The sequence below is a fragment of the Pan troglodytes genome, chromosome 14 (genome assembly GCF_028858775.2).
Source record: "Pan troglodytes isolate AG18354 chromosome 14, NHGRI_mPanTro3-v2.0_pri, whole genome shotgun sequence".
NCBI lineage: Eukaryota > Metazoa > Chordata > Mammalia > Primates > Hominidae > Pan > Pan troglodytes.
This window is the reverse complement of record NC_072412.2, coordinates 18,560,318-18,584,564: the sequence shown is the minus strand read 5'-3', so window position 1 is coordinate 18,584,564 and position 24,247 is coordinate 18,560,318. Positions and strand designations below refer to the sequence as shown.

General features: G+C 41.8%; 2 protein-coding genes across 5 annotated transcripts in view; one reads left to right on the top strand and one right to left on the bottom strand.

Moving 5' to 3' along the window:
- LOC129136901 (protein mono-ADP-ribosyltransferase PARP4-like) overlaps positions 1 to 17,546 on the bottom strand; it is a 57,009-nt gene extending 39,463 nt beyond the window's left edge. The window contains 7 exon segments of the mRNA XM_063792402.1: positions 3,821 to 3,916; positions 5,633 to 5,764; positions 11,130 to 11,243; positions 12,357 to 12,432; positions 13,374 to 13,438; positions 14,191 to 16,690; positions 17,338 to 17,546. Coding sequence (XP_063648472.1) covers positions 3,821 to 3,916; positions 5,633 to 5,764; positions 11,130 to 11,143 — 242 coding nt within the window. The 5' untranslated portion in view covers positions 11,144 to 11,243; positions 12,357 to 12,432; positions 13,374 to 13,438; positions 14,191 to 16,690; positions 17,338 to 17,546.
- Positions 17,532 to 24,247, top strand: part of LOC467214 (uncharacterized) — an 82,587-nt gene continuing 75,871 nt past the window's right edge. For all 4 annotated transcript variants that reach the window (XM_063792401.1, XM_054664829.2, XM_054664828.2 and 1 more), the window contains exons 1-2: positions 17,532 to 17,980; positions 23,030 to 23,102. In XM_063792401.1, coding sequence (XP_063648471.1) covers positions 17,730 to 17,980; positions 23,030 to 23,102 — 324 coding nt within the window. In that variant the 5' untranslated portion in view covers positions 17,532 to 17,729. The remainder of the gene's footprint in view (positions 17,981 to 23,029; positions 23,103 to 24,247) is intronic.

Below are 24,247 nucleotides of genomic sequence, written 5' to 3'. Positions count from 1 at the left end.
TGGCCTCTAAGTGTTCAAGTGAAAGAAAGAATTGTACATCTTTCACTTTAAATCAAAAGCTAGAAATCATTAAGCTTGGTGAGGAAGGCATGTTGAAAACCAAGACAGGCTGAAAGCTAGGCCTCTTGCGGCAAACAGTTCTCCAAGTGGTGAATGTAAAGAAACAATTCTTGAAGGAAATTAAAAGTGCCGCTCCAGTGAACATATGAATGATAAGAAAGCAAAACAGCCTTATTGCTGATATGAAGAAAATGTTAATGGTCTGGATAGAAGATCAAACCAGCCACAGCATTCTCTTAAGCCAAAGTCTAATCCAGAGCAAGGCCCCAACTCTGTTCAATTCTATGAAGGCTCAGAGAGGTGAGGAAACTGCAGAAGGAAGGCTTGAAGCTAGCAGAGGTTGGCTGAGGTTTAAGGAAAGAAGCCATCTCCATAACATAACAATGGAAGGTGAACCAGCCAGTGCTGATGTAGAATCTGCAGCAAATTATCCAGAAGATCTAGCTAAGATCATTGATGCAGGTGGCTTCACTAAACAACAGATTTTCCATGTAGACATAACAGCCTTCTATTGGAAGAAAATGCCATCTAGGACTTCCACAGCTGGAGAGGAGTCAATGGCTAGCTTCAAAGTTCCAGACGACAGGCTGACTCTTGTCAGGGGGTAATGCAGCTGGTGACTATAAGCTGAAGCCAGTACTCACTTACCATTCCAAAAATCCTAGAGTCCTAAAGAATTGTGCTAAATCTACTCTTTCTGTGCTCTATAAATGGAACAACAAAACCTGGATGACAGCACATCTGTTTACAGAATGGTTTACTGAATTTTACGCCCAGTGTAGAGATCTATTGCTAAACAAAAAAGGTTCCTTTCAAAATATGACTGCTCACTGGCAAAGCGCCTAGCCGTCCAGGAGCTCTGATGGAGAGGTACAAGGAGTTTGTTGTTTTCACGCCTGCTAACACAACTTCCATTCTGCAGCCATGGACCAAGGAGTAATTTCAGCTTTCAAGTCTTATTATTTAAGAAATACATTTTGGGCTGGGTGCTGTGGCTGATGCCTGTCATCCCAGCACTTTGGAAGGCCGAGGAGGGCAGATCACCTGAGGTCAGGAGTTTGAGACCAGCCTGATCAATATGATGAAACCCCGTCTCCACTAAAAGTACAAAAATTAGCCAGGCGTGGTGGCATGCGCCTGTAATCCCAGCTACTCAGGAGGCTGAGACAGAAGAATCGCTTGAACCCGGGAGGCGGAGGTTGCAGTGAGCCGTGATCACGCCATTGCACTCCAGCCTGGGCAACAAGAGCAAACTCCATCTCAAAAAAAAAAAAAAAAAAGAAAGAAAGAAATATATTTTGGCCAGGTATGCCTGTAATCCCAGGAGTCTGAGGTGGGATGATCACTTGAGTTTAGCAGTTTGAGGTTCCAGGGAGCTATGGTTGCATCTTACTGTACTCTCACCTGGGCAATAATGGAGCAAGCCCCAACTCTGAAAAAAAAAATACATTTTGTAAGGCTATAGCTGCCTTAGACAGTGATTCCTCTGATGGATCTGAACAAAGTAAATTGAAAACCTTCCAGAAAGGATTCGCTATTCTCCTTGCCCTTAAGAGCATTTGATGAGTTATGGGAGCAAGTCAGCATATCAGTATTAAAAGGGGTTTGGAAGAAGTTTATTCTAACTATCTTGGGTGACTTTGAGCGGTTCAAACTTCAGTGGAGGAAGTCACTGTAGATGTGGCAGAAGCAGCAGGAGAACTAGAATTAGAATTGGAGCCTGAAAATGGGACCGAATTGCTGCAATCTCATGATCAAACTTGAATGAATGAGGAGTTGCTTCTTATGAATGAGTGAAGAAAGTGGTTTCTTGAGATGGAATCCATTCCTGGTGAAGATGTTGTGAACATTGTTGAACTGACAACAAAGGATTTTGAATATTACATAAACTTAGTGGAGAAAGCAGCAGCAGTGTTTGAGATAATTGACTCCAATTTTCAAGGAAGTTCTACTGCAGGTAAATGGTATCAAATAGCATCTCATACTACAGATAAATCTTTCATGAAAGGAAGAGTCAATTGCTGAGGTGAACTTCATTCTTGTCTTATTTTAAGAAATTGCCATGGCCACCTCAGCTTTCAGCAACCACCACCCTCATCAGTCAGCAGCCATCAACATTGAGGTCTTGACCTTCCACCAGCAAAAAGACAATGGCTCACTGAAGGCTCAGATGATTAGCATTTTTAGTAATATAGTATGTTAAAATTAAGGTATGTACATTTTTTAAAAAAAACAATGCTATTGCACACTTAATAGACTAGAGTGTAAACCTTTTATACTCATTGGGAAACCAAAAAATGTGTGTGACTCACTTTATTGCAATATTTGCTTTATTGCAGCAGTGTGGAATCAAACCCTCAATATCTCCAAGGTATGCCTGTATATAGAATCATCTAGTAACTTTTGCTGCACTAAGGTCCTAAGGCTCATCCATTTGACATGTGTAGCCACAGTCCACTTGTTTAAACTGCAGGATGGGACTTCATGTAGGACTCCACCAAAATGTACGGATCCATTCCACTGTCGATGGACATCTGCATGATTTCCAGTGTTCTGTTACTACAGTGCTCTCTCTTTTTTTCTTTTTTCTTTTCTTTCTTTCTTTTTTTTTTTTTAAAGATTGGGTCTCGCTTTGTCTCCCAAGCTGGATGTAGTGGTTCAGTCATACCTCACTGTGGCCTTGGACTGCTGGGCTCAAGCAATCCTCCTGCCTCAGCCTCCTGAGTAGCTTGGATTACAGATGTATGACACAATGCCTGGCTAATTTTAAAAAGTTTTTTTAGACATAGGGCCTTGCTGTGTTGCCCAGGCTAATCTCAAACTCCTGGATTTGAGAAATCTCTCTGCCTCAAACTCCTGAGTAGCTGGGACTACAGGTGCATACCACCACGCACAGCTAATTTTTGTATTTTTAGTAGAGATGGGGTTTCATCACATTGGCCAGGATGGTCTTGAACTCCTGGCCTCAAGTGATCTACCTGCCTTGGCCTCCCAAAGTGCTGGGATTAGAGGCATGAGCCACTGCGCCTGGCCCCAGCTCATTTTCTTTGCTATTGGGTTTCTATTCAAGTCTTTTGCACATCTGCTTATAGGGTTGCTTATCTTTTCCTTATTGATTTGTAGGAACTCTTTAAATATCTTGGATCATTATACTTTGTCCTGGGCCTGAACTCAGTCTCTATCCTTTAATTAGCTCTGCAACCTCAGGCAAGTTCCCTGACCTCCCTGAGTCTGTTTCCTTGCATAAAATGATGTCACAATACCAATTATGAGGTTGGCAGATGATGTACATGGGGTTCTTCTCACTGTGTTGCCCACTCTGGACTGCAGTGGCATAATCATAGCTCACTCCAGCCTTGAATTCCTGGACTCAAGTGATCCTCCTGACTCAGCCTCCCTAGTAGCTGGAACTATGGGTTCTATTAGCGCCACCATGCACAGCTAATTTTAAAATTTTTTTATAGAGATGGGGTCTTGCTGTGTTGCCTAGGCTGGTTCTTAAACTCCTGGGCTCAAGTGATCCTCCTGCCCTGGCCTCCCAAAGAGCTGGGATTACAGGCATAAGCCACCATGTCTGGCCCAAGGGCAGATTTAAATATTATCAAGTATGTTGAAGATGAAATAGTATTCCAGGCATATTGAGGTCATATATAATAGATAAATCTGTGTTTTGGTTGAGAAACTCCCTCACCAAGGAAAGACAGAAGAAAACACATAGCAAGTACTCAGTAATGATTCTGTGATTAAGGATCGAACATACCTGAGCAAATCACTGAAATAAATCCCACTTCCAAGGTGTCCGACGTCTGTTCTTTGCACATCACGATCTTCCACTACTTTGGGTAAAAGCAACCCTCTGAAAAGAGAAGGGCAGGATAAGGTGTAAGCCCAACACTGATTGCATCTCTCCCTCGCTCAGAACTTTGGCAGGTTCCTACTGAACTTCTGGCATTCAGAGAACTCTGCAATCAGGGTGAAGCCATGGTTGTTTCTCGGAACACAAGTAAAGGGAGATTTCTGCCTTTTTTTTTTTTTTTTTTGAGACGGAGTCTCGCTCTGTTGCTCAGGCTGGAGTGCAGTGGCGCCATCTCAGCTCACTGCAAGCTCCGCCTCCCGGGTTCACGCCATTCTCCCGCCTCAGCCTCCCGAGTAGCTGGGACTATAGGCATGTGCCACCACACCCGGCTAATTTTTTGTATTTTTAGTAGAGACGCGGTTTCACCGTGTTAGTCAGGATGGTCTCGATCTCCTGGCCTCATGATCCACCTGCCTCAGCCTCCCAAAGTGCTGGGAATACAGGCATGAGCCACCGCTCCCGGCCCCTGCCTTTTATTCTATAAACACCTACTGTTTGAATTTCGTATTAGGAGATCTAATGAATTTTGTAAAATAGCTTTTGGGTTTTGGTCCTACTTACAAACTCATCCCTACTTAAAGATTATTTTAAAAAGATTCTCCCATTTTTCATTTAGTATACTTTTATGGTTTGAATTTAAATATTTAAATATTTGCTCTATCTGGAGTTTAAGTATGAGAAATGAGGTAAGGGTCCAACTTTATATTTTTTTCCTTGCGGTTACCCGTTTATCTCTATAGATAGTATTGAAGAACTTGTCTTTCTTCCACAAAGATCTGCTTGTATCATATCCTAAATCTTCTGTGTTTTTGAGTTAATTGCTATTTAATATTAATGTCACCCTCATTACGCTTCTTTTCCAGAATTATTCTGGTAATTTCAAAATTAAAAAAAGTATGTGTTGTAGAATCAGCTTTTCACTTCTTTAAAAAAATCTTATTGGTAATTTTATCATGATTGCACTAAATCTATAGACTAATCCAGGAAAAACTGGCATCCTTCTGATTCATGCAAGTTGTCTTTTGGGTCCCTCAGTAGCAGTTTAATGGTTTTTTTTTCCCCCCAGGTGAATCTTGTATGTTTCTTTTTACGTTTCTTCTAAGTACTTAATTAATGGATCTACATTTAATAGTATTTTCTCCTGCTCCTGTGACTTCAGTTTCAGTCCTAACATTAAGTAGTAATTCAAAGCAAATAGAATCTTAGAGTTATGTTTCAAATAAACAACTCGTGTTGTCTGGTGTGCACTCTAATTTCTGGACTCTTCTCTTTAAATATTGGGCTATCCCTAGATTAGATACACGTGGAAGACTCATGAATATAGAATCACTTTTCTTCATATGATACAGTCTTCAAGAAGCAATTCATACCTATTTACTAAATTTTAAAAGTAATAGATACATAATTTTTCAAAATACAGATGAGGTCTTGCTAGGTTTTCCAGGCTGGTCTTGAACCCCTGGCCTCAGGTGATCCTTTTGCCTCAGCCTCCCAAAGTGCTAGGATTACAGGTGTGACCCACCCTGCCCAGCCATAAATATGTAATTTAAATTACACCATTATAAACTGTGTAATTTTCTCCAGAATGCAGTAAGCTAGCTGATTTTAACTGAAAAGACCCATGTAATATAGAAAAAAGTAGGAAAAAAAAAGTAAAACACTTCACATTTGTGAGGCTGAAATTTTTGAAAAATAAAGATGGCTACTCTTACTGACACAAGATTCCCACGATGTTTCGTACAGGAGAACCATGCAACAAGGGCCTCACATTGCAAGGTTTGCTCAAAAACTCTGGTTTCATTCACTCTGCCAACTCTAAATATCTGCAAGACATCCACTGGGCTCTTACTGTAAGAATTAGAAGAAAAGCCTTTAGATTACATCATTGGAAACAAAACAAAAAGTCATTATAGCAGAAGAAATCCCAAAAGAGTCCAAATGTCCATTATCAGGAAACTGATTCAATGAGTCATAGCACAGCCTATCTTGGAAGTATTACGCAGGTATTAAAAAAATCAAATTCTTTAAAAAAAATAAGGATATGTAGTAAAGCATACAGTAAAATATAAAATTTAAAAGTAGATTAGGAAACTTTATACATAGTATGATCCCAATTTTGTCAAATATATAACAATATATGGAATATATAGTTCTTGCTCTGGGCAACAGAGCAAGACCATGTCTCTGAAAAAAAAAAAAAAAAAAAAAAAGAATGTAACTTCTGGCCGGTTGTGGTGGCTCAGGCCTGTAATCCCAGCACTTTGGGAGGCCAAGGCTGCTGGATCACTTGAGCCCAGGAGTTTGAGACCAGCCTGGGCAACATGGGGAAAACCCATCTCTACTAAAAATACAAATATTAGTTGGGCGCGGTGGTGCGCACCTATAGTTCCAGCTACTCAGAAGGCTGAGGCAGGAGAATCACTTGAACCTGGCGGGGGATGGGGGCGGTAGAGGTTGCAATGAGCCGAGATCGCGCCACTGCACTAGAGCCTGGGCGACAGAACAAGACTCTGTCTCAAAAGAAAGAAAGTTTGCCGGGCGCAGTGGCTCACGCCTGTAATCCCAGCACTTTGGGAGGCCGAGGCGGGCGGATCATGAGGTCAGGAGATGAGACCATCCTGGCTAACACGGTGAAACCCCGTCTCTAGTAAAAATACAAAAATTAGTTGGGCGTGGTGCTGCACACCGGTAGTCCCAGCTACTCGGGAGGCTGAGGCAGGAGGATCACTTGAAGCCAGGAGGTGGAGGTTGCAGTCAGACAAGATCGCGCCACTGCACTCCAGCCTGGTGACAGAGCAAGACTCCATCTCAAAAAAAAAAAAAAAAAAAAAAAAAAAAAAAGTTATCAAATACCTTATTTTTAAGTGCTGTTTAGGAAACCAACCAGGTTTGGAGTAAGGGTTGTCAAGAAAGGCCTCTGTTGGGAGGTGACGTTTATTGGAATGTGGCACCATAAAATGTGTATTTTAAGACCTCACTGGTTGTGATGGGTTGGATGGGGCAGGAGTAGAGGAGAGCATCTGGAAGGACACTGTAGACGGGATAACAGGATCTGGATTAAAGATGGCAGCAGAGTGAATGGAAGTAGCCAACAGATGAAGGACACTTTGAAGGCAGAATTGACAGAGAGAACATGGTTATGTGGGGATGAGGGACAGAGAGACCCCACACTGGCTCTGAGTGGGTAGCTAAGATGGGGCAGTTGTTGGGGGAGACAAGGGTATGGCTGAGGGCAGCTGTGGTGGGAGGAAGGGCACATCTTCCCAACCCCATGTCCAGTGGCCTCAGGTCAGCACCTTGACATTAGCTTTGGTGGGAGTATTTGCTTCCCAGAACCCAGCAAATATTCCAGACCAGGACTTTTCCTTCACAGAGCTGGCTTACCGGCACACCCCCGGGGTGAACAGCATCGGGGTGATTCAGGCTGGATTATGTTCTACACCCAAATGTTAACAGTGGTTATATTATCTCGGGGTTGTCTTTGGGTGGTGAGATTTTGAGTGATTTTTAATTTTCTTCATATTTTTAGATATTTTCTAAGCTTTTAGCAAAGAACATGAGTTTTATAACTAGAAAAAAGTAATATAAAGAAATCATGATTAGTGAAATGAAATGAAGAAAATCTGACTTTTCACAGCAGCAGGATCTTTCCCTAGGAAGAAGCCCACTTTAGTCGTGTGACTGCTTTTGTACTTAGGGGGTGGGGTGGCTCTCCAAGGGCTTGCTCAGGTAGCCCTGGAGGGCTGAACTGCAGCTGCCACTCCCGGGGCTTGACGTGGCTCTTCCTGTCTTCCTGGAGAAAGCTTATTGCCCTCCTGATTCTACCTTCCATGTCACCGGACTCTTAATTAGTATAGATCTCAACAGACAACTAGGGGAGGGTCAAAAGTCAAACCAAAAGAATTTGATTACATATAAAAACAAAATCTGGAGAAGGCCTGTGGAAATGAATGTTTTTGAGACAGAGTCTTGCTCTGTCTCCCAGGCTAGAGTGCAATGGCGTGATCCTGGCTCACTGCAACCTCCACCTCCCGGGTTCAAGTGATTCTTGTGCCTCAGCCCCCTGAGTAACTGGGACCACAAACGTGTATCACCATGCCCTGCTAATTTTTGCATTTTTAGTAGAGACAGGGTTTCACCATGTTGCCCAGGCTGGTCTCAAACTCCTGACCTCAAGTGATCTGCCCACCTCGGCCTCCCAAAGTGCTGGGATTACACGTGTGAGCCACCATGCCTTGCCCAGATTTTTTAAAAATTACAGTGAAATTACAAAAAGATAAAATTAACCATTAAGTGTACAATTAGGTAGTATTTAGTACAGAACATTCAAAATGTCATGTAATCACCACCTCTAGTTCCAAAATTTTTATTTGCCCAAAAGAAAACCCCGTACCTTTTGGCTGTCAGTCCCCATCCCTCCCTCTAATGGCACCACACAATTTGCTGTCTCTGTGGATTTATCTATTCTAGATATTTCATATAAACAGAGTCATACAATATGTGGCTTCTTTCACTCAGCGTAATATTTTTGAGGTTCACCCATTTGTAGTATGTGTCAGTACTTCATTCCTTTTTCATGGCTGAATAATATTCTATTACATATATTTATCACATTTTGTTTATCCATTTCCCTGTTGATGAACATTTGAGTTATTTCCACCTTTTGGCTGTTGTGAATAGTGTTGCTATGAATATTCATGTACAAGTACCTATCTGAGTACTTGCTTTCAAGTCCTTTGAGTATAGAACTAGGAGTGGAATTGCTGGGTCTTATCTTAATCATATGTTTAATTTATTGAGGAATCATCAGAGGCTGCATCATTTTTCCCTCCCATCAGCAATGTATGAGGCTTTCAGTCTCTCTATATCCTCACCAACACTTATAATTTTCCATTAAAAAGAAATCATAGCCCTGGGAAGCCACACTACTCAGGATACCCATAAACCACCCTCCCAGATAGGGGGGCTGCAGGACACCTCTGAAACTTGGAAAAAAGAAGTGCCTGTTGAAGTCACTCCATTTAAGAAGGTAGAGTTTAACGTAATTTTGGAAGATTCCCATCAAAATGGTTTTATTAAGCAGAAGAGTAAGCTGGAAAATCCTCTTCAGCAGAACAGCTAGCTAAGGTTCACTGCTATCAAGGTGGACAGACTTCTGTGCTCAGCAAACCAGGCTCACCCAAGGGGTGCTCTACACAGACTCGGGCTTGCTAAGAGAGGAAGGCACCCTGAGGGATGTCCTGGCCTACACAATGCTACAGTTTTCTTTCTCAATGAAGAAAACAATAACACATCCTATCATGTTTTTCACCTTCATTTTTACTTACTTCTTACCCAAACAACTAAATCCTCCACAAAATACAGTATACATTTCTGGGTACAAGGGTAACAAAACCCTTTCTCCTTGGACACATTTGACCATGGATTAGCTTTCTAGCTCTGTTCCCATGGAAGTCTGATAAAGATGGCATGTCAGCTATAATAGTAGGCAAAATTGCTTATGTAATTGTGACCTCTCATTGATAAATTGCATTGAGACAGGGGGTTCAATGGTGGGAAACCCAAGCTTCAGGCTTGTCAGAGAGCAGTGACTCGTATAGTTGGGTATGTCCCTTGAGGGCATCTGGAACCTAAGACAATGTTACAAGAGCTATGCGCTCTTGTAGGGTAGGGCTTCCAAGCCAAGTGGATCTCACATCCACCTGATGTGAGTCTCTTTCTCTTGTACCTGAGCTGACACTCAAAGAGGAAACAAAGGGAAAAGCTCCTGGAGCCTGGGTGGACCTCTGCGAGGGCCACTCCCACAGAGAAGTGACTGTTTCCTGGCCCGAGATAGATCTGTAGGCAGCACACAGTGGCTCATGCCTGTAATCCCAGCACTTTGGGAGGCCAAGGCAGGCGGATCATGAGGTCAGGAGTTCGAGACCAGCCTGGCCAACACGGTGAAACCCCGTCTCTACTAAAAACAAAAAAATTAGCCAGGCTTGGTGACGCTTGCCTGTAATCCCAGCTACTCGGGAGGCTGAGGCACGAGAATTGCTTGAACCTGGGAGGCAGAGATTGCGTGAGCCAAGATCGCACCACTGCACTCCAGCATGGGCAACAGAGCGAGAATCTGTCTTGAGGAAAAAAAAAAAAGATAGACCTGTAACTCTGAATGTCTACTTGAGAAGGCATCCTGGTGAATGTTACGGAATTTTATTTGAACTTCAGGCATTAATTCTAAATTTATTTTTGTTTCATGATTATTTTAGATTGGAACTGTGCTCTTAAACTGATACTGACCTAAGGCAAAGGTCATGGCCTCTGCAAACCTCCCTTATTGTTCCCAGGCCTCTGTGACCTTGAGCCCTCAATACCTCATATATATGTATTCAGGATTGGAAGTATCACAGTGGATTGTAATGATGAGTGTTATTTCTTTCTAGACAGTGATCTCTGAGGCCAGGGTGTGAAGCTATTTTTATCTTTGAGTGTCAGCCCTAGTCGATTGCTTGGTATATAGCAGGTGCTTAATGAAGTGTATCAGTGGAATGCTTTCAGAGGTGTAAATATTAGGAAAATATCCCATAAGTGATGTGGAACAAGAACAAAAATGCTATACACCCTGCACCCATTAAACATTCCCTCCTAGTGGGACCCTGTGCTGATCTACTCAGGGGGTGAGGTCCCCACCTCCCATACTCCAAAAGAGAACACATTTCCCCTTTGCAAAATTATTTACCAGGTGTTAGGGCTGAACTGTACCCCTACAAAATGCATACCCTGAAGTCCTAACTCCCAGGACCTCAACAATGGGACTGTGTTTGGACATAGAGCCCTTAAAGAGGTAATTGATTAATTAAGTGAGATCATAGGGGTGGGCCCTGATCCAATATGACTGCTATCCTCATGTGAAGAGATGAGGACACAGATACCCACAGGTAGAAGATCATGTGAGGACACAGCAAGAAGGTAGCCGTCTGTAAGCCAAAGAGAGAGGCCTCACCTCAGAAGAAATCAACCCTGCTGCACTTTGACCTTGGCTTCCAGCCTTTAGCACTGTGAGAAATAAATGTCTGTTGTTTAAGCTCCCCAGCCTGTTGCATTTATTAACAGCATCCTGAGCTAAGACACCAGGTAAGAAGAAAAAGGTTGGGAGGCTGGCTGGTTCATTGAAACAAGTTATGAACAAGGTGAATAAACACATAGGACTCAATATAAACAGCATTACCTGCATGCCATCATCCAGGAGGAAGTGTGAGGATATCAGGAAAGGACAGTCCCTGGAGTCCCGCGAACACTGCAGCTCCACAACCACAGCTTCCTGGCCTCCCTCCATTCCCACCTGGAAAATAGAATGTGCTTTCAGAAGCTGCACTTGGGAAACATCAAACTACATGTGCCATTTGAAAATGTTCATTATAATTATAAAATAATATATGTTCATTTAGAGATATAATTTAGAAAATACAGAAAAGTATCAAGAAGAAAATTAAAATCACCTAAAATCCTATGACAGCAATACAATCACTATTAATATTTTGGTACATTTCCCTCCTGTATTTTTACCATCCCGTAAATAGATCTGTATATGTTTATGCCGTACCATTTTTCATGTTTTCTTTATCAATGAGGGAAATGTTATTTTCAAATTATGTTTTATTAACATACCTAAAAATACAAATGGAACATCACTTTGAAGGCTAGTGTCGATTTATATCTCTCTATATATTTTAGAGACAGAGGTCTTGCCATATTGCCCAGGGTGGCCTCAAACGGGTGGTCTCAAACTCCTGGGCTTGAGAGATCCACCTGCCTCAGCCCCCTAAGTAGCTGGAACTATAGGCGAGTGATGGCACACCAGACACTAGTGTTGATTTTCATTTGCATGACTTGGTGAAAAAGAAAAAAAAAAGGGATTTTGTTTTTCTTTCTAATGCAAAAGGAATGGAAATGCAACATAGCGTAAATACTTAGTGTCAAACCTTCCCTTCCCAAATACAAGAAAATGTTAATAACAGGGAAGAGGACTTTTATTTTTAATGCCATATTGATATTTTATACTATTTAAAATTTTTGCTATGAGCATGCATTTCTTTTATAATATAAATACTAAAAACTTAAACATTAAATTCTAAACATAAACATTTTCTTGGCTGTTAAAAATCAGGTCCGGGCACAGTGGCTCATGCCTGTAATCCTAGCACTTTGGGAGGCTAAGGAGGGAGGATGGCTTGAGCCCAGGAGTTCGAGACCAGCAACATAGTGAGACTTTGTCTCCACAAAAATAAATAAATAAATAAATAAATAAAATCAACTCATATTTTAAGGAATATATGATATTCAGGATATGTGTAATTTTTCAAAACAATGAGAAAATATCAAATAGGAAAAACACTCAGAAGACAGTCAAACAGGTGTGTTTTTTTTTTTTGCTAACTAGAAATCAGATTCTTACTTTCTCCAAGGTGTTATATTCTGCAACTTCAAAATCTTGAGGAAGATGAGGAATTTCAACATTCTGTGTACCAAACCTGAAATTTGTACAGCATATAATTAAAATTTTAACATTAAATGAATTTTAGGCTAAACAGAATTTCATAAATTTTTTCTTGTACATCTTTACAAAATACATGACAGATTCCTTACAAAACACATAGTAAGTCCACATGGTAAGTCCCTAAGGCCTCCTTAGCTGTTCCAGAAATTGTTAAAAGATCATTTGAAATGAGCTGGATGCCTCCTCTGCATAATCTCCAGCTCAGATACCCAGGACTGTAGCGTCTGCACTGGAAGATGGTCTCCACGCGGCAGAGGCAGAAAGAAGTGGGCCGCACACTCTGGGGATGGGCTACTTGTGTTTGCTTTGGATCTGACTCTTAGAAGCTATGTCACTCCTCTCGGACCACAGTCCATTCCTCTCTAAAATAAAGGAGTCAGACTTCTCATAATTTGTACTTTTCATTTTGGATTTTCTTCTCTTTAAACACTATTATTAACAAATATAACAAGATTGAATGTGATGCCTAATGAACCTGATGTTTTGGGTATGCTTTAAGAAGCCATACAGAACTTTAGACTCCCATACTCCATTTGAAGAAGGCTGTTGTTATTTCCATTTTTGAAAATATCAGGCAAAAGTAACAAACTGTCTTTACTCTAAGGGCTGCTCAGTAAAGTAATGGGATGAAAATAGGTGTTTTTTTTTAAAAAAAAAACCCACTGGTTTTTCTTTTTAAAAATCAATTAATCTAATAATTGCACCCAATCTCATTTAATACTGAGAATTTAAAATAATGATCACTATGCTAGTTGAAGTAAAAAGACTCAAATAAAAAATCACTAAAGAGTTAGATATGCAAAATAAATTAAAATATGAAAAAGTCTACAGATAGAATTTTAATACTGTGCTTGAGGTTTACGCAAGATTTTGCAAACTCTATAGAGTCCTAGGGATCAGAAAGAAGTAAATTACTCAGTGAGTTCCAGTGTCTTCCTCCTCTGTGGCATTGCCTGGGCATAGACCTTCCGTTTTCACTTCTAGAATTAAAGCAAACAACGCACTTGTTTACTGCCCAAAGGCTTATCATAATTAGTTAACCTAAGTGCTGGAATTGTTAAGATTCATAAATATATCCTTAAATTAGTTATAATTTTAATGATCTAAGGATAATCCAGTGGGAAAAGAGGAAGGTATAATATTATAAGAGGAAGATATAACATTATAAGGTAGTGAGAACTTACTGTAATTCCATTTTAATAGGCATATCAGGAGAATTCTCATCTGTTATTATTTGAAACTCACTGATAGCCATAAAATTTTCAATTGGCACTTTCTTCTTGAAGAGTACAAAGTGCACAGGATCAGAATGAGTTCTTGAGAGTCGGCACATCACGAGCAAAGGAGCTGGAGATGTTCTAGCTTAGAGGAGGGAAAGTCAAGGGCTCTACGTGAGCTTTTGCCTCATACTTTTTGTACAGAGAAACAGTAGCACTATCTATAGCATTGTGATATATAGGAATAACTCTTAATGTGAGGACTTCTTTCCAGTTTTAATTATACTGTCACAATAATTTATACTGTCTTGTTAGATGCTTTTCATACAATTGAATTGGGCCTTTTGTAAAAAGAATTCTTCTGAGTTTTCTTGTAATGTACAACATGTAAAATACATGGCCTCTTTTCACCTGAAAAGCAGTATGGTATGGAAGGGCATAGGGACAAAAACAGACAAACAAAAACCTTCACCGTATCATCGGAACCACAGCAAAAACAAATACAAAGCACTTACCGTATGCAGGAAACCTGCTGGGCCCTGGGGTACCTGCTCCAGCTAATTTCCATGACAACCCGAAAGGCCAGGACACAGATGAGGAGACTGAAGGTCAAAGAGGTGAGGGCCTGTGGTAGGTGGCAGAACTGGAGCTGAACAAGGTTTGCTTGCTCCAAAGCCCAGGTTGTGGAGTGGAGAGCAAGGGCCACAGAAGGCCTGTGCCCTCCTCAGAGAAGAGTCCTGCTCCTACCTGCCAGCTGCAGCCCACCTGGGTTGGCATCGTAGAAGCAGCCTCTCCCCAGCCACAGCAAGGCCAGCAGGGCCAGCACGGGGCCATCTGAGTCCTCAGGAGAGGGCTACCAGCAGGGACTTGTGGGCCTCATCCAGGTGGCCACCAGGTTGTTGGCCACCAGAAGGTGTGATAAGTCCTCCACATCCAACTCATTGGCAGTGTGGCCAGCTGGTGCATGCCGTGGGGCTTGCCTGTGGGGAGAGTCGCTCAGGATGGGCTGGCCCCTTCCCCACAACCCCTCAACTACTCAGATGATTGGGTCAAGGTAAATCCTGTCCCTATGCACCTGGCCTGGGTAGCTTCCTTCCTACAGGACTGCAGAGACCTGTGTCCCTTTGGAGGGACCCCCACGCCATGCCATTCCCAGAACCCACAGCTGCACTTCCCGGGGTGCAGCCATCGACCCTGCATTCCCCTCAATCTCTCCGTCACCCTGTGGGGGAGGCACTTTACAGATGACAGATTTGAGGTTACATAGATGGTCAGCAGCAGGGCTGACCCTGAGCAGATCCTGCATCAGTTTCCTTTTCCACAAAAATTTGGGTTAGCAATATGGCCTTGCTGGGCTCTGGACCCACGGGTGTGTTTGTAGGCAGAACAAGGTAACACAGGGGCCACACGTGGCATGTGTCTGTGTCCACGTGGGAATGTTGGGAATGCTCATGAATTCTCACTGGGAAAAGGAGACAGAGCCTCAATTTTAACAATTTCCAGATACAAATACAATGGCCTCAAATCACATAAAAGAAAGAAGAAAATTCTTCCTCACCAGCAAACCAAAGCCATACAAATTAAGCACCTGGGAGGCAGAGTAAGAGTGTGTGTGTGTGTGTGTGTGTGTGTGTGTGCGCGCACGCGCTTGGTGGGGAGGGGGCTGACATTAATGATGCCCCCACATCCCCAGTCTCAGTGGTTTTAATGTTGCTAAAACTCCTTCCTGTCACCTTCCAGCAGTCAGAGGAGTACTCATCAGAACAGCTGAGGGTTCACCTGTTAGGTTGGCAAACAATTTGCAGTGAGCATCAGAGCTGGGTGGAGGATGAGAGGTGACCAGATGGTTAGGGGGACAGCTCCTGAAGTCAAGGATCCTATAGGTGGCAGTGCTCTCTGATCCAGGAGCGCTATATCTGTCTCCATCTTAAGGAGAAAACATCGTGGAGACAGGATGTCACTCATGATGTGTTACAACTAAGAGCAAAAATCTAGGACTCTCCAAAGGAATAACAGCACGTGCATAGGACGGGCCATGGGGCTGCCAGGAAATATAATTAGCAACAAAGGGGATTTTCATGATCTACTGAGTATAAAAGGTAGGATATAAATGGCATCCACAGCACAAACTCAATTTTCTGAGATATATTTTATATGCACACGCAAAAAAACCAGAAGGAAATGTGAGCAGTGGGAGAATGGGTAAGTTTCATTGTTCCCTTTCCATTTCCTAGTTTCTAATTTTCTGTGGAGAGAAAGCCCATGATACATCATGGTATTTGAGAGGGAGGATCCTAAAATCTAAGCCCTGGAGCTAAATCTGCCATCGATGCTGGGGGAAATCACTCCAGCATTCTGCCTCAGTTTGCTCATCCATAAAATAGAAACACATCCTTCCCTACCTCAAAGGAGAACAGAATCCAACAGCAGCCCACATGCATGCCCTCTGGCTGGTTTATGCTCTTCCTGCGCAGTAGGGCTGTCTATGTCCACAGCCTTATGCCCCGTGCCCTCTAAAACCCTGAGTCAGGTCTGAGCTGGAGCATCCTGCAGCCCTCCTCCTGCAGCAGCCCTGCTGGTTTCCAGGCACATAGGCCTTGGCGGCCAGCAGTTCCCCCTCCGGCCACAGCCTGCATGCGGTGACACAGTCCAGTGTGCCCAGAATGCACTGCCGGCCAGCACCCACAGCAACCCGCAGCTGCGCAATTACACACAGCTGTCTGGGTGTGGCGCCCCCTGCTCCACCACCTCTTGGAAGTCTTCCTGGATGCACCATGAATTTCCTGCTGGCCAGCAATGTCCTCGGCCTTTGGGTGCCCCAAGATGAAGTCCTGGTGGGTGCTGACCACACAAGGAGGTAGGGGCATGGCAGCTGAATGCAGCCAGGTTGAAGGCGATGGGAGGCTGGGAGTGCTCAGGCCGAGATGCTGGTCTCTTGGCAGAGGCAGGCTGCGAGTTCCTTGGCTGACATCATGCCCATGGCCCTGATAGGCCCATGTCCAGTCTTCATGACACCTGGGGGATGGAGAGTGTGGTCAATGCACAGGGGTCAGCCAGTCCATGCCCCCGTGGCCACCCATGCCCAGCCTCAAGCCACCTCCTGCTCTCTTCCAGTGAGACCCCAGGGTCAGTGTAGACCCCATTGCATGAAAACTGGGGGATCCAGCCGTTAAGGGGCGTTTGTAGTGCTCCCTCAGTAGTTGGTCTCCATGGGCTGGGATTGGGGTCTACCAGGCCCACTCCCAGCCCACTGTTTACCTCGTGGGCCTCAGCTTCCTCCTCTGCAGAAGGGGACGGTGACCCTGCCCAGCTTAGTTCCCTCTAAGAACACCTGACCCCTGAGTGCCCACATGGGCAGGATCTGAGTGGCCTGAGGGGTCAGGGCCCAGCGATAGGACCCCTGCCCTCATCCCTTACCCGTCCCAGCACTGGGCCAAGCAGGAAGGCAGAACTCCCCAACCCCAACCCCTGTCAATCCCGGGAGCCTTCTCAGCTGGACCCAGGGCCACCCCTCTGCCCACCGGCTCACACCTGGGCCATGCAAGGCAGGGTGGATGCACCTGCCTGGCCCTTGAGCGTGTGGGGGAGCCACTGTTTCCCACTTCGGAGGCTCAGTTCTGAGGTCGGGATTCCGGGCACTCCCTTCTCCCCCATTCCCAAACCTCTGACAGGAAGAACTCTCTCGGCACAGCCTTTTCTTTCGGGGTCCCAAAGTGCCTGTGAGCAGGCAGCTCCTGATCTCCTCTCTGTGACACCTACAGACTCAAAGACACCCATGTGCTCACTCATGCAGACAGGCGCTCTCGCCTACGGCTCTGAGGCTGAGCACACGGAGCTCCCTCGGGGCCAAATTTGTGTCATGCGCGGGGACACCGGAGGCGCGTGCACAGTCCGTGTAACGGCTTTGCTTGGCGCGTCTCCGTTTCTCTTCTGAGGGGCTGAGAGTCGCGGAGTTTCCTGGTTGGAGGCTGTGGCGGACGCGATTTGCTTCTTCATATAGGGTTCCGGAGGCGGCGGAAAGTCCAGCGGGTCTCCGAAGCCGGTAGACGGAGCCATGAAGAAGACCTCGGGCTTCAGGAGGGGGAAGGGCGGGCTGCCCTGGGGCTCGGTCAGCAGCCCCGGGAAGGTGGGCGCGGGCGCCGGGAGTGAGAGTGCGGACCACGCCTCCTCCCAGCCCAGGCGCCACGACCCGGACAAGGGGCTCGACAGGCTCCGCAGAGCTGCCGGCGGACACCGGACAGAGACAATGCGGCGGATCCTTTCTCTGCCGAAGAGTGGCGTGGATGACAGAGACGAGAAGAACAGGTAATAGGAACTGGAGCCCGGCAGGGGAGGGAGGAGGGCGGGTCGGGGTGAGGCCCCCTTTCCTGCTCCCGGCTCACCCCTGTCCCCGAGAGCGCTGGGCTTTGTTCCCTCTGCAGCCCGCAGCACCCGGTGTGGCAACCTCAAGGTCATCATTACGAGCAGCGCGATGAAAACAAAACTTTAGCTGGTCCGATCCTCTCATAATTCCCGTTACTTTACTGAAAGTTTTAGTGCTTTAAAAAAAATTAAGAAACATAGCTTTTTATTTTTATTGTACATATTTTAAGCAATGTTATATATGTTATGGAAACAAGCATCATGAGAAAAATAATTTCTATATTATATTAACTTCTGGGCTAAAAATTCTTTGGATAAAATCTAATATCCCTTTTGTATCCACCTACACCTGTGTAATAAGTTATTTCATGAATGACCTCAGAAGGATCTTTTGAAGTGAGAGAATGGTTCCCTGTTCTTGAATAGGAAGACTCATTTTTCTTTCTTTTTTTCTTCTTCTTTTTTTTTTAAATTATACTTTAAGTTCTGGATTACATGCGCAGGACGTGCAGTTTTGTTACATAGGTATACACGTGCCGTAGTGGTTTGCTGCACCCCTCAACCCGTCACCTACATTAGGTATTTCTCCTAATGTTATCCCTCCCCTGGCCCCCCCACCCCCTCCCCCCGACAGGCCCTGGTGTGTGATGTTCCCCTCCCTGTGTCCATGTGTTCTCATTGTTCAACTCCCACTTACGAGTGAGAACATGTGGTGTTTGGTTTTCTGATCTTGTGATAGTTTGCTGAGAATGATGGTTTCCAGCTTCATCCAAGTCCCTGCAAAGGACATGAACTCATCCTTTTCTATGGCTGCATAGTATTCCGTGGTGTATATGTGCCACATTTTCTTAATCCAGTCTATCATTATGGACATTTGGGTTGGTTCCAAGTCTTTGTAATTGTGAATAATGCCGCAGTCAACATACGTGTGCATGTGGGAAGACTCATTTTTCTCGAGATGTGAACTCTATTCATTTTAGATAAACCAAATAAAAGCATCAAGGTTTTAAGATTTCTAGGTTACGTATGCTACCTTTTACTGTTATGATGACATTAAGAAAATTTTTATAACAGAGTAAAGACTTGCCCTTCTATATATCAAAGTGTGATATTAGGTTTCATTTACTAAAAGATGAGAAGACAGATAAATGTGTGGAACGGAATAAAAAATGCACACATACTGAAAAATGTGTAAGATTTTAGAACCTGATCCTGATGACATTTCATATGTGTATGGAAAGATGAGTTATTTGTAAATGACATGTCTGTGAACTGGAGAAAACTAGCTAGATTTTTATGTTACAAAAATAAGTTATTGATAGAATATGTGTAAAAACTTAAATATACAAAATTAGAAAATGCCAGAAGAAAACACGAATGCCTATTTATACAGATACATTTTTATGTTGACAAAGACCTTCCTATGAATGCATTCTGCAGGTTGATTTAGAAAACAAAAATTAAAACTCCCCTTACATCAGAAAAAAGTTAACAAAATAAAAGACAACATACTTGCAAAATATTCACATTATATACATAAATATAGACATTTATTATTTGCAATGAAAAATGTATCTTCCTTTTACAGAGAATTTTTTTAAAAGAAATAAGAACTATAATTTAAAATTGGTCAAAGTACTTTTTCCAAATCTACTAGTGATCTGGAAAATCAGTAGTACTTATACCACTGCTTAAAGTTTAAGTTGCTGTTAACTTTTTAAATAAACAATTTGGTGGTGAACATCACTCTTAAAAAGGTATGTATCCTTTACCCATTGATTCCATTATACTAAAATATTTTCAGGAAATAATTAGAGATGCATACAATTTGTTTTTCTCAGCACTGTTTCCAATAGCAATGTATTAAGGAGAGGGCAAATAAAGGATTTTATAAATAAATTTCAGTGCATCCGTAGGATGAAATTATATGTAACTTCTGAAGGTGGCAATAGATATGGATGTATGTTGACATGGGAAGATGTACTTTGGTATATTAAGTGAGAAAAAATCGATTTGATTATACATACACACAGATGGAATGGTCTTGTGGTAGCTGAAAGTATACACAAAATGTGATAAAATTTTGTTATTTTGGGACATTTGTATTACGGGTGATTTATTTTCCTTTTTCTTATTGTGATATCCACAATGAGCATGTATAACAGGTTTAGTAAAAGTCTATTATTACTGAAATAATCCTAGGTAAGAACAGCAATATGAATCTTGAACAGATAAAAATAAGTTTTTGCTTTCTATTAATTTTTTTTGTGGATTGGTATCTTCTGCCAAGGTTTAGCCTCTTCAGAAACAGAGGGAATCTTTTAATCTGTGCTGGTAGATTGTATTGTGTATATTTTTTATGCATGTCTTTTATTATGGATAGATTTATTACATACATGCAAACAATTATAATTTAATCATTTTATTTTAGCGGTGTCCTTATGAAAATAAAAAATAGCAAATATAAATCATTTCTATTGCACAAGTGTTACTTATCTTTATGAGTTTTCTTTAAAAATATTGAACTCCTCAAATACATTTATGTATTCTTTTAATCCATTTATTCATTAAATGTAACCTGAATGCCCACGATGTATTCTACTGTCTCTCAGGACCCTTCCAAGCTTAAAAACTTTATGTTTACCTGCCCAGTCTGAACAAGTTGAGAGATTTAAAATTGGACTATTAGGACTTAATCTAAATTGAAGCTTTTCCTCCCTCCTTTCAAACAAAAGCATTTCTGAAGGTAGAAAGTTGTGAAAGATAACCTTTTAACTACCCTTTTGAAAATTTATAGCAGTGTTTTTCTTTTCTTTTCTTAACTTCAACTTTTATTTGAGATACAGAGGGCACATATGCAGATATCTTACATGGGAACATTGAGTGATGGTGAAGTTTGGAGGACAGATCGTGTCACTCACGCCATGAGCACAGTACCTGATAGTAGTAATTTAACCCACTCCCTTATAACAGTCTTAAATACTAATATTAATCATTGATAATATCTGATTTACATATATCATATACATCTAAATATTGAATAAAATGAGCCATGCTTATTCATTTGAATGTTGATGTTGCTTTGGCTTAAAGTTTTCTGAAATCCAAGTAAGAATAGTTTTTTGGTAAAAATGTGTCCTTGTTATCTCAGCCCTTTTTTTTTGCTGTTCTTTTCTGCGTTATCTTTCTATTTTTTATTTCCATGGGTACATAGCAAGTGTACATGAGGTATTTTGGGTACATGAGGTATTTTGATACAGGTATGTGATGCATAATTATCATATCAGGGTAAATGGGTCTATCTGTCCCTTCAAGCAGTTATCATTCTTTGTGTTACAAACATTCCAAATATACTTTTTGCTTATTTTAACATGTACAATAAATTATTGTTGACTATAGTTTCCCTGTTGTGCCTTCCAGAGCTAAATCTTATTAGTTCTATCTAAATATATTTTTGTACCAGTTAACCATCCCCACTTCCACCCTCCTCCAATCTCACTACCTTTCCCAGCCCCTGGTAAGTATTGTTCTACTGCTCCCTTAGTTCGGTTGTTTCAATTTGTAGCTTCCACAAATGAGTGAGAACATGCAAACTTTGTTCTTCTGTGGCTGGCTTATTTCACTTAATATAATGTCCTTCATTTCCATCCATGTTGTTGTAAATGTCAAGATCTCATTTTTTATGCCTGAATAGTACTCCAGTGTGTCTGTATAACACTTTTTCTTTACCCTTTCTTCTACGGATGAACAGTTAGTTTTTTTCCCAAATCTTGGCTATTGTGAATAATGCTTTGGTAAATATGAATGTACTCATAGTTCTTCAATATACTGATTGCCTTTCTTTGGGGTTTATACCTACCAGTGGGATTGCTAGATCCTATGGTAATTCTATTCTTAGCTTTTTTTAGGAACTTCAAAGCTATTCTCCAAGATGGTTGTACTAATTCACTTGGGTGGTTGGGAATGTGTCTGTACTGGGGACAGATGACTGAGACTACACGTAGTTTGTTTACTGGAAGGAGGGAAGTAGCTCCTACTCTTGGTCATTTGAACCCATTTTTTGGAATGGGTGCTTTCATACATGAAAGACTTCAATGTTGGAGACTGTCATTGAGTCCTAGAGGGATCTGTAAGTAGGAGCCCATAGGAAGGAAGATATTGAGATAACAGTTGGGAAAAACAGAGATACAGCTTTCAGGCCTCTATTTTTCCAGCAGTCTCTCTCCTTGGGTATCAGAGCACCTATGAAGATTCTCAAGGGCTTGCTAGTTGGTGTGGAGCTGAACTAGGCAGGACCTATGCAGGGAACATAATTAAAGTTTATCATTTTTAAAGTTTTAATTTTTCTGCAAAGCATATTTCCAATAATGACATAGACACTTGTTCCTTTAACTTTTGTACGTTAAGGTGTCAAGCATTTCAGACATTTCAGGGAACTGCCTACACTGTTTTAGGGTAAAGGGCAGCAATAGGGCCTACTTAAGTGGTTTCCATGCTGAAGAACCAAGACTGCCATTTTTGAGTGGCACAGATTAGCCTTTGAACCAGATACAGGTAATGGAGAAGACACAGTGTCTCTTTCTACCTTGTTTTAAGTGATCCGCTGGTTCCAATTCAGGTAACAAAGGTTATGTCACTCATTAATTGGATATTGAATTCAGCCTTCAGGACAGACTCTTCTGAAGACAAATTATTCTCAGGCTCTGCCAATATATTGCCAGTCACTATTTGTTAAGGAACTAAAGGTGAGTCTTTATCAAACATTTCATAGATTGGGAAAGGTGGAGGCAGAAATAGGTAACTAAAATCTTTTTGAAAAAGAGGCCAATTTTAATTAAGTAAGAAATATTATTTATTCTATAGGTAGCTGACCTTTCCCCAGATTTTGTTTTTGTTTTTTTTTTTTGTGGGATGATACCTAGACACAAAACAATCCATTTTTTTTTTAGATAAATGAACTCATTCATTTTTGTTGTATGTTTTTCTCTATAGGCTGTCCTGTGGACAGAGTTCTGGTGACTCATGGCTTTCAGTAGATGACGAACCCTTTGATTCTGATACCAAGGTAAAGTGCTCTTTTGTGAAATAAATTTTCTTGCTCTGAATCTAGTTTTGCATAGTATTTACTCTTCGACTGTGGCAGCGGTCTATCTATAATTGTTTTATGGTCTTGGGGAATAGTTGGTCAGAAAAAAACATATTATAGTAATATGACTATTTGAACGTCTTTTACATTTTTTCTTTGGAAAATGGGAAAGGGTGGTAAATACTTTGAGGAATTGGGGCTGAAAAATGGCATGAACTGGAAAATACATAGTGACAGGAAAACTGCATGGAAAAGCTTTCCCACAGTAGAGGAAACTTGAAATTTGCTCTGGGTTTATTTGGTAAGTATTCTTACTGGAACTTTTCAGTCATACTATTGTGATCTTTATAATCCTTGTGCCTGAATACCTTTTAATGGGTTCAATTACTCATTATAGTAACCATAGAATGTCCCCGGTGTCTTTCAGTTCCAAAACTGTAAAGCACATATCATATGGTTTCCTTTTACTTTCTTGGATGCTTATTGTGGGATGACACAGTTTTTAGTAGGAAACTTTTTCTCTCTTTCCGTCCTTGGTTCTGTAATTAGACTCCAATAACATTGTGGACATGTAGCTGGGCATGCTGGCACGTGCCTGTAGTCCCAGCTCCTTGGAAAGCTGAGGCAGTAGGATCACTTGAGTCCAGGAGTTCCAGACCAGCCTGGGCAACATAAGAAGACCTCACCTCTAGTTTTTCTTTTAATGTGGAAATTCAGAAATTTAAAATTTCTGTCTCAAAATCTGTATTACAAAGAGATTCCCATGTATTTCCTAAGCCATTCTATGAAGCGTATATTTAAAGCTCTTCATCTAATTGAAGCATACATGTTTTTCCTCCAATAACAACCAGCTCCAGAAGCAGAGACTTTTAATAACCATGTGGTAAGACTTTAATTTCAAACACTTTTTGTGCTGTAGTTGTAAAAAATATTCACAGAGCATCTTTGTATCACAGTTTAAAGTTTCAAATTTCAGAAGTTTTTGTATTTCATTCTTTAAATAATCATTTTAAAGGTCCTGCACTACTGTGAACTACTGAATATTACAAAACGTATTCTTGTGTATCCTAAAGTACCTAAAGTCTTGCATGTAAGAAGTGTTTTAATCATGTTTGAACATGAAG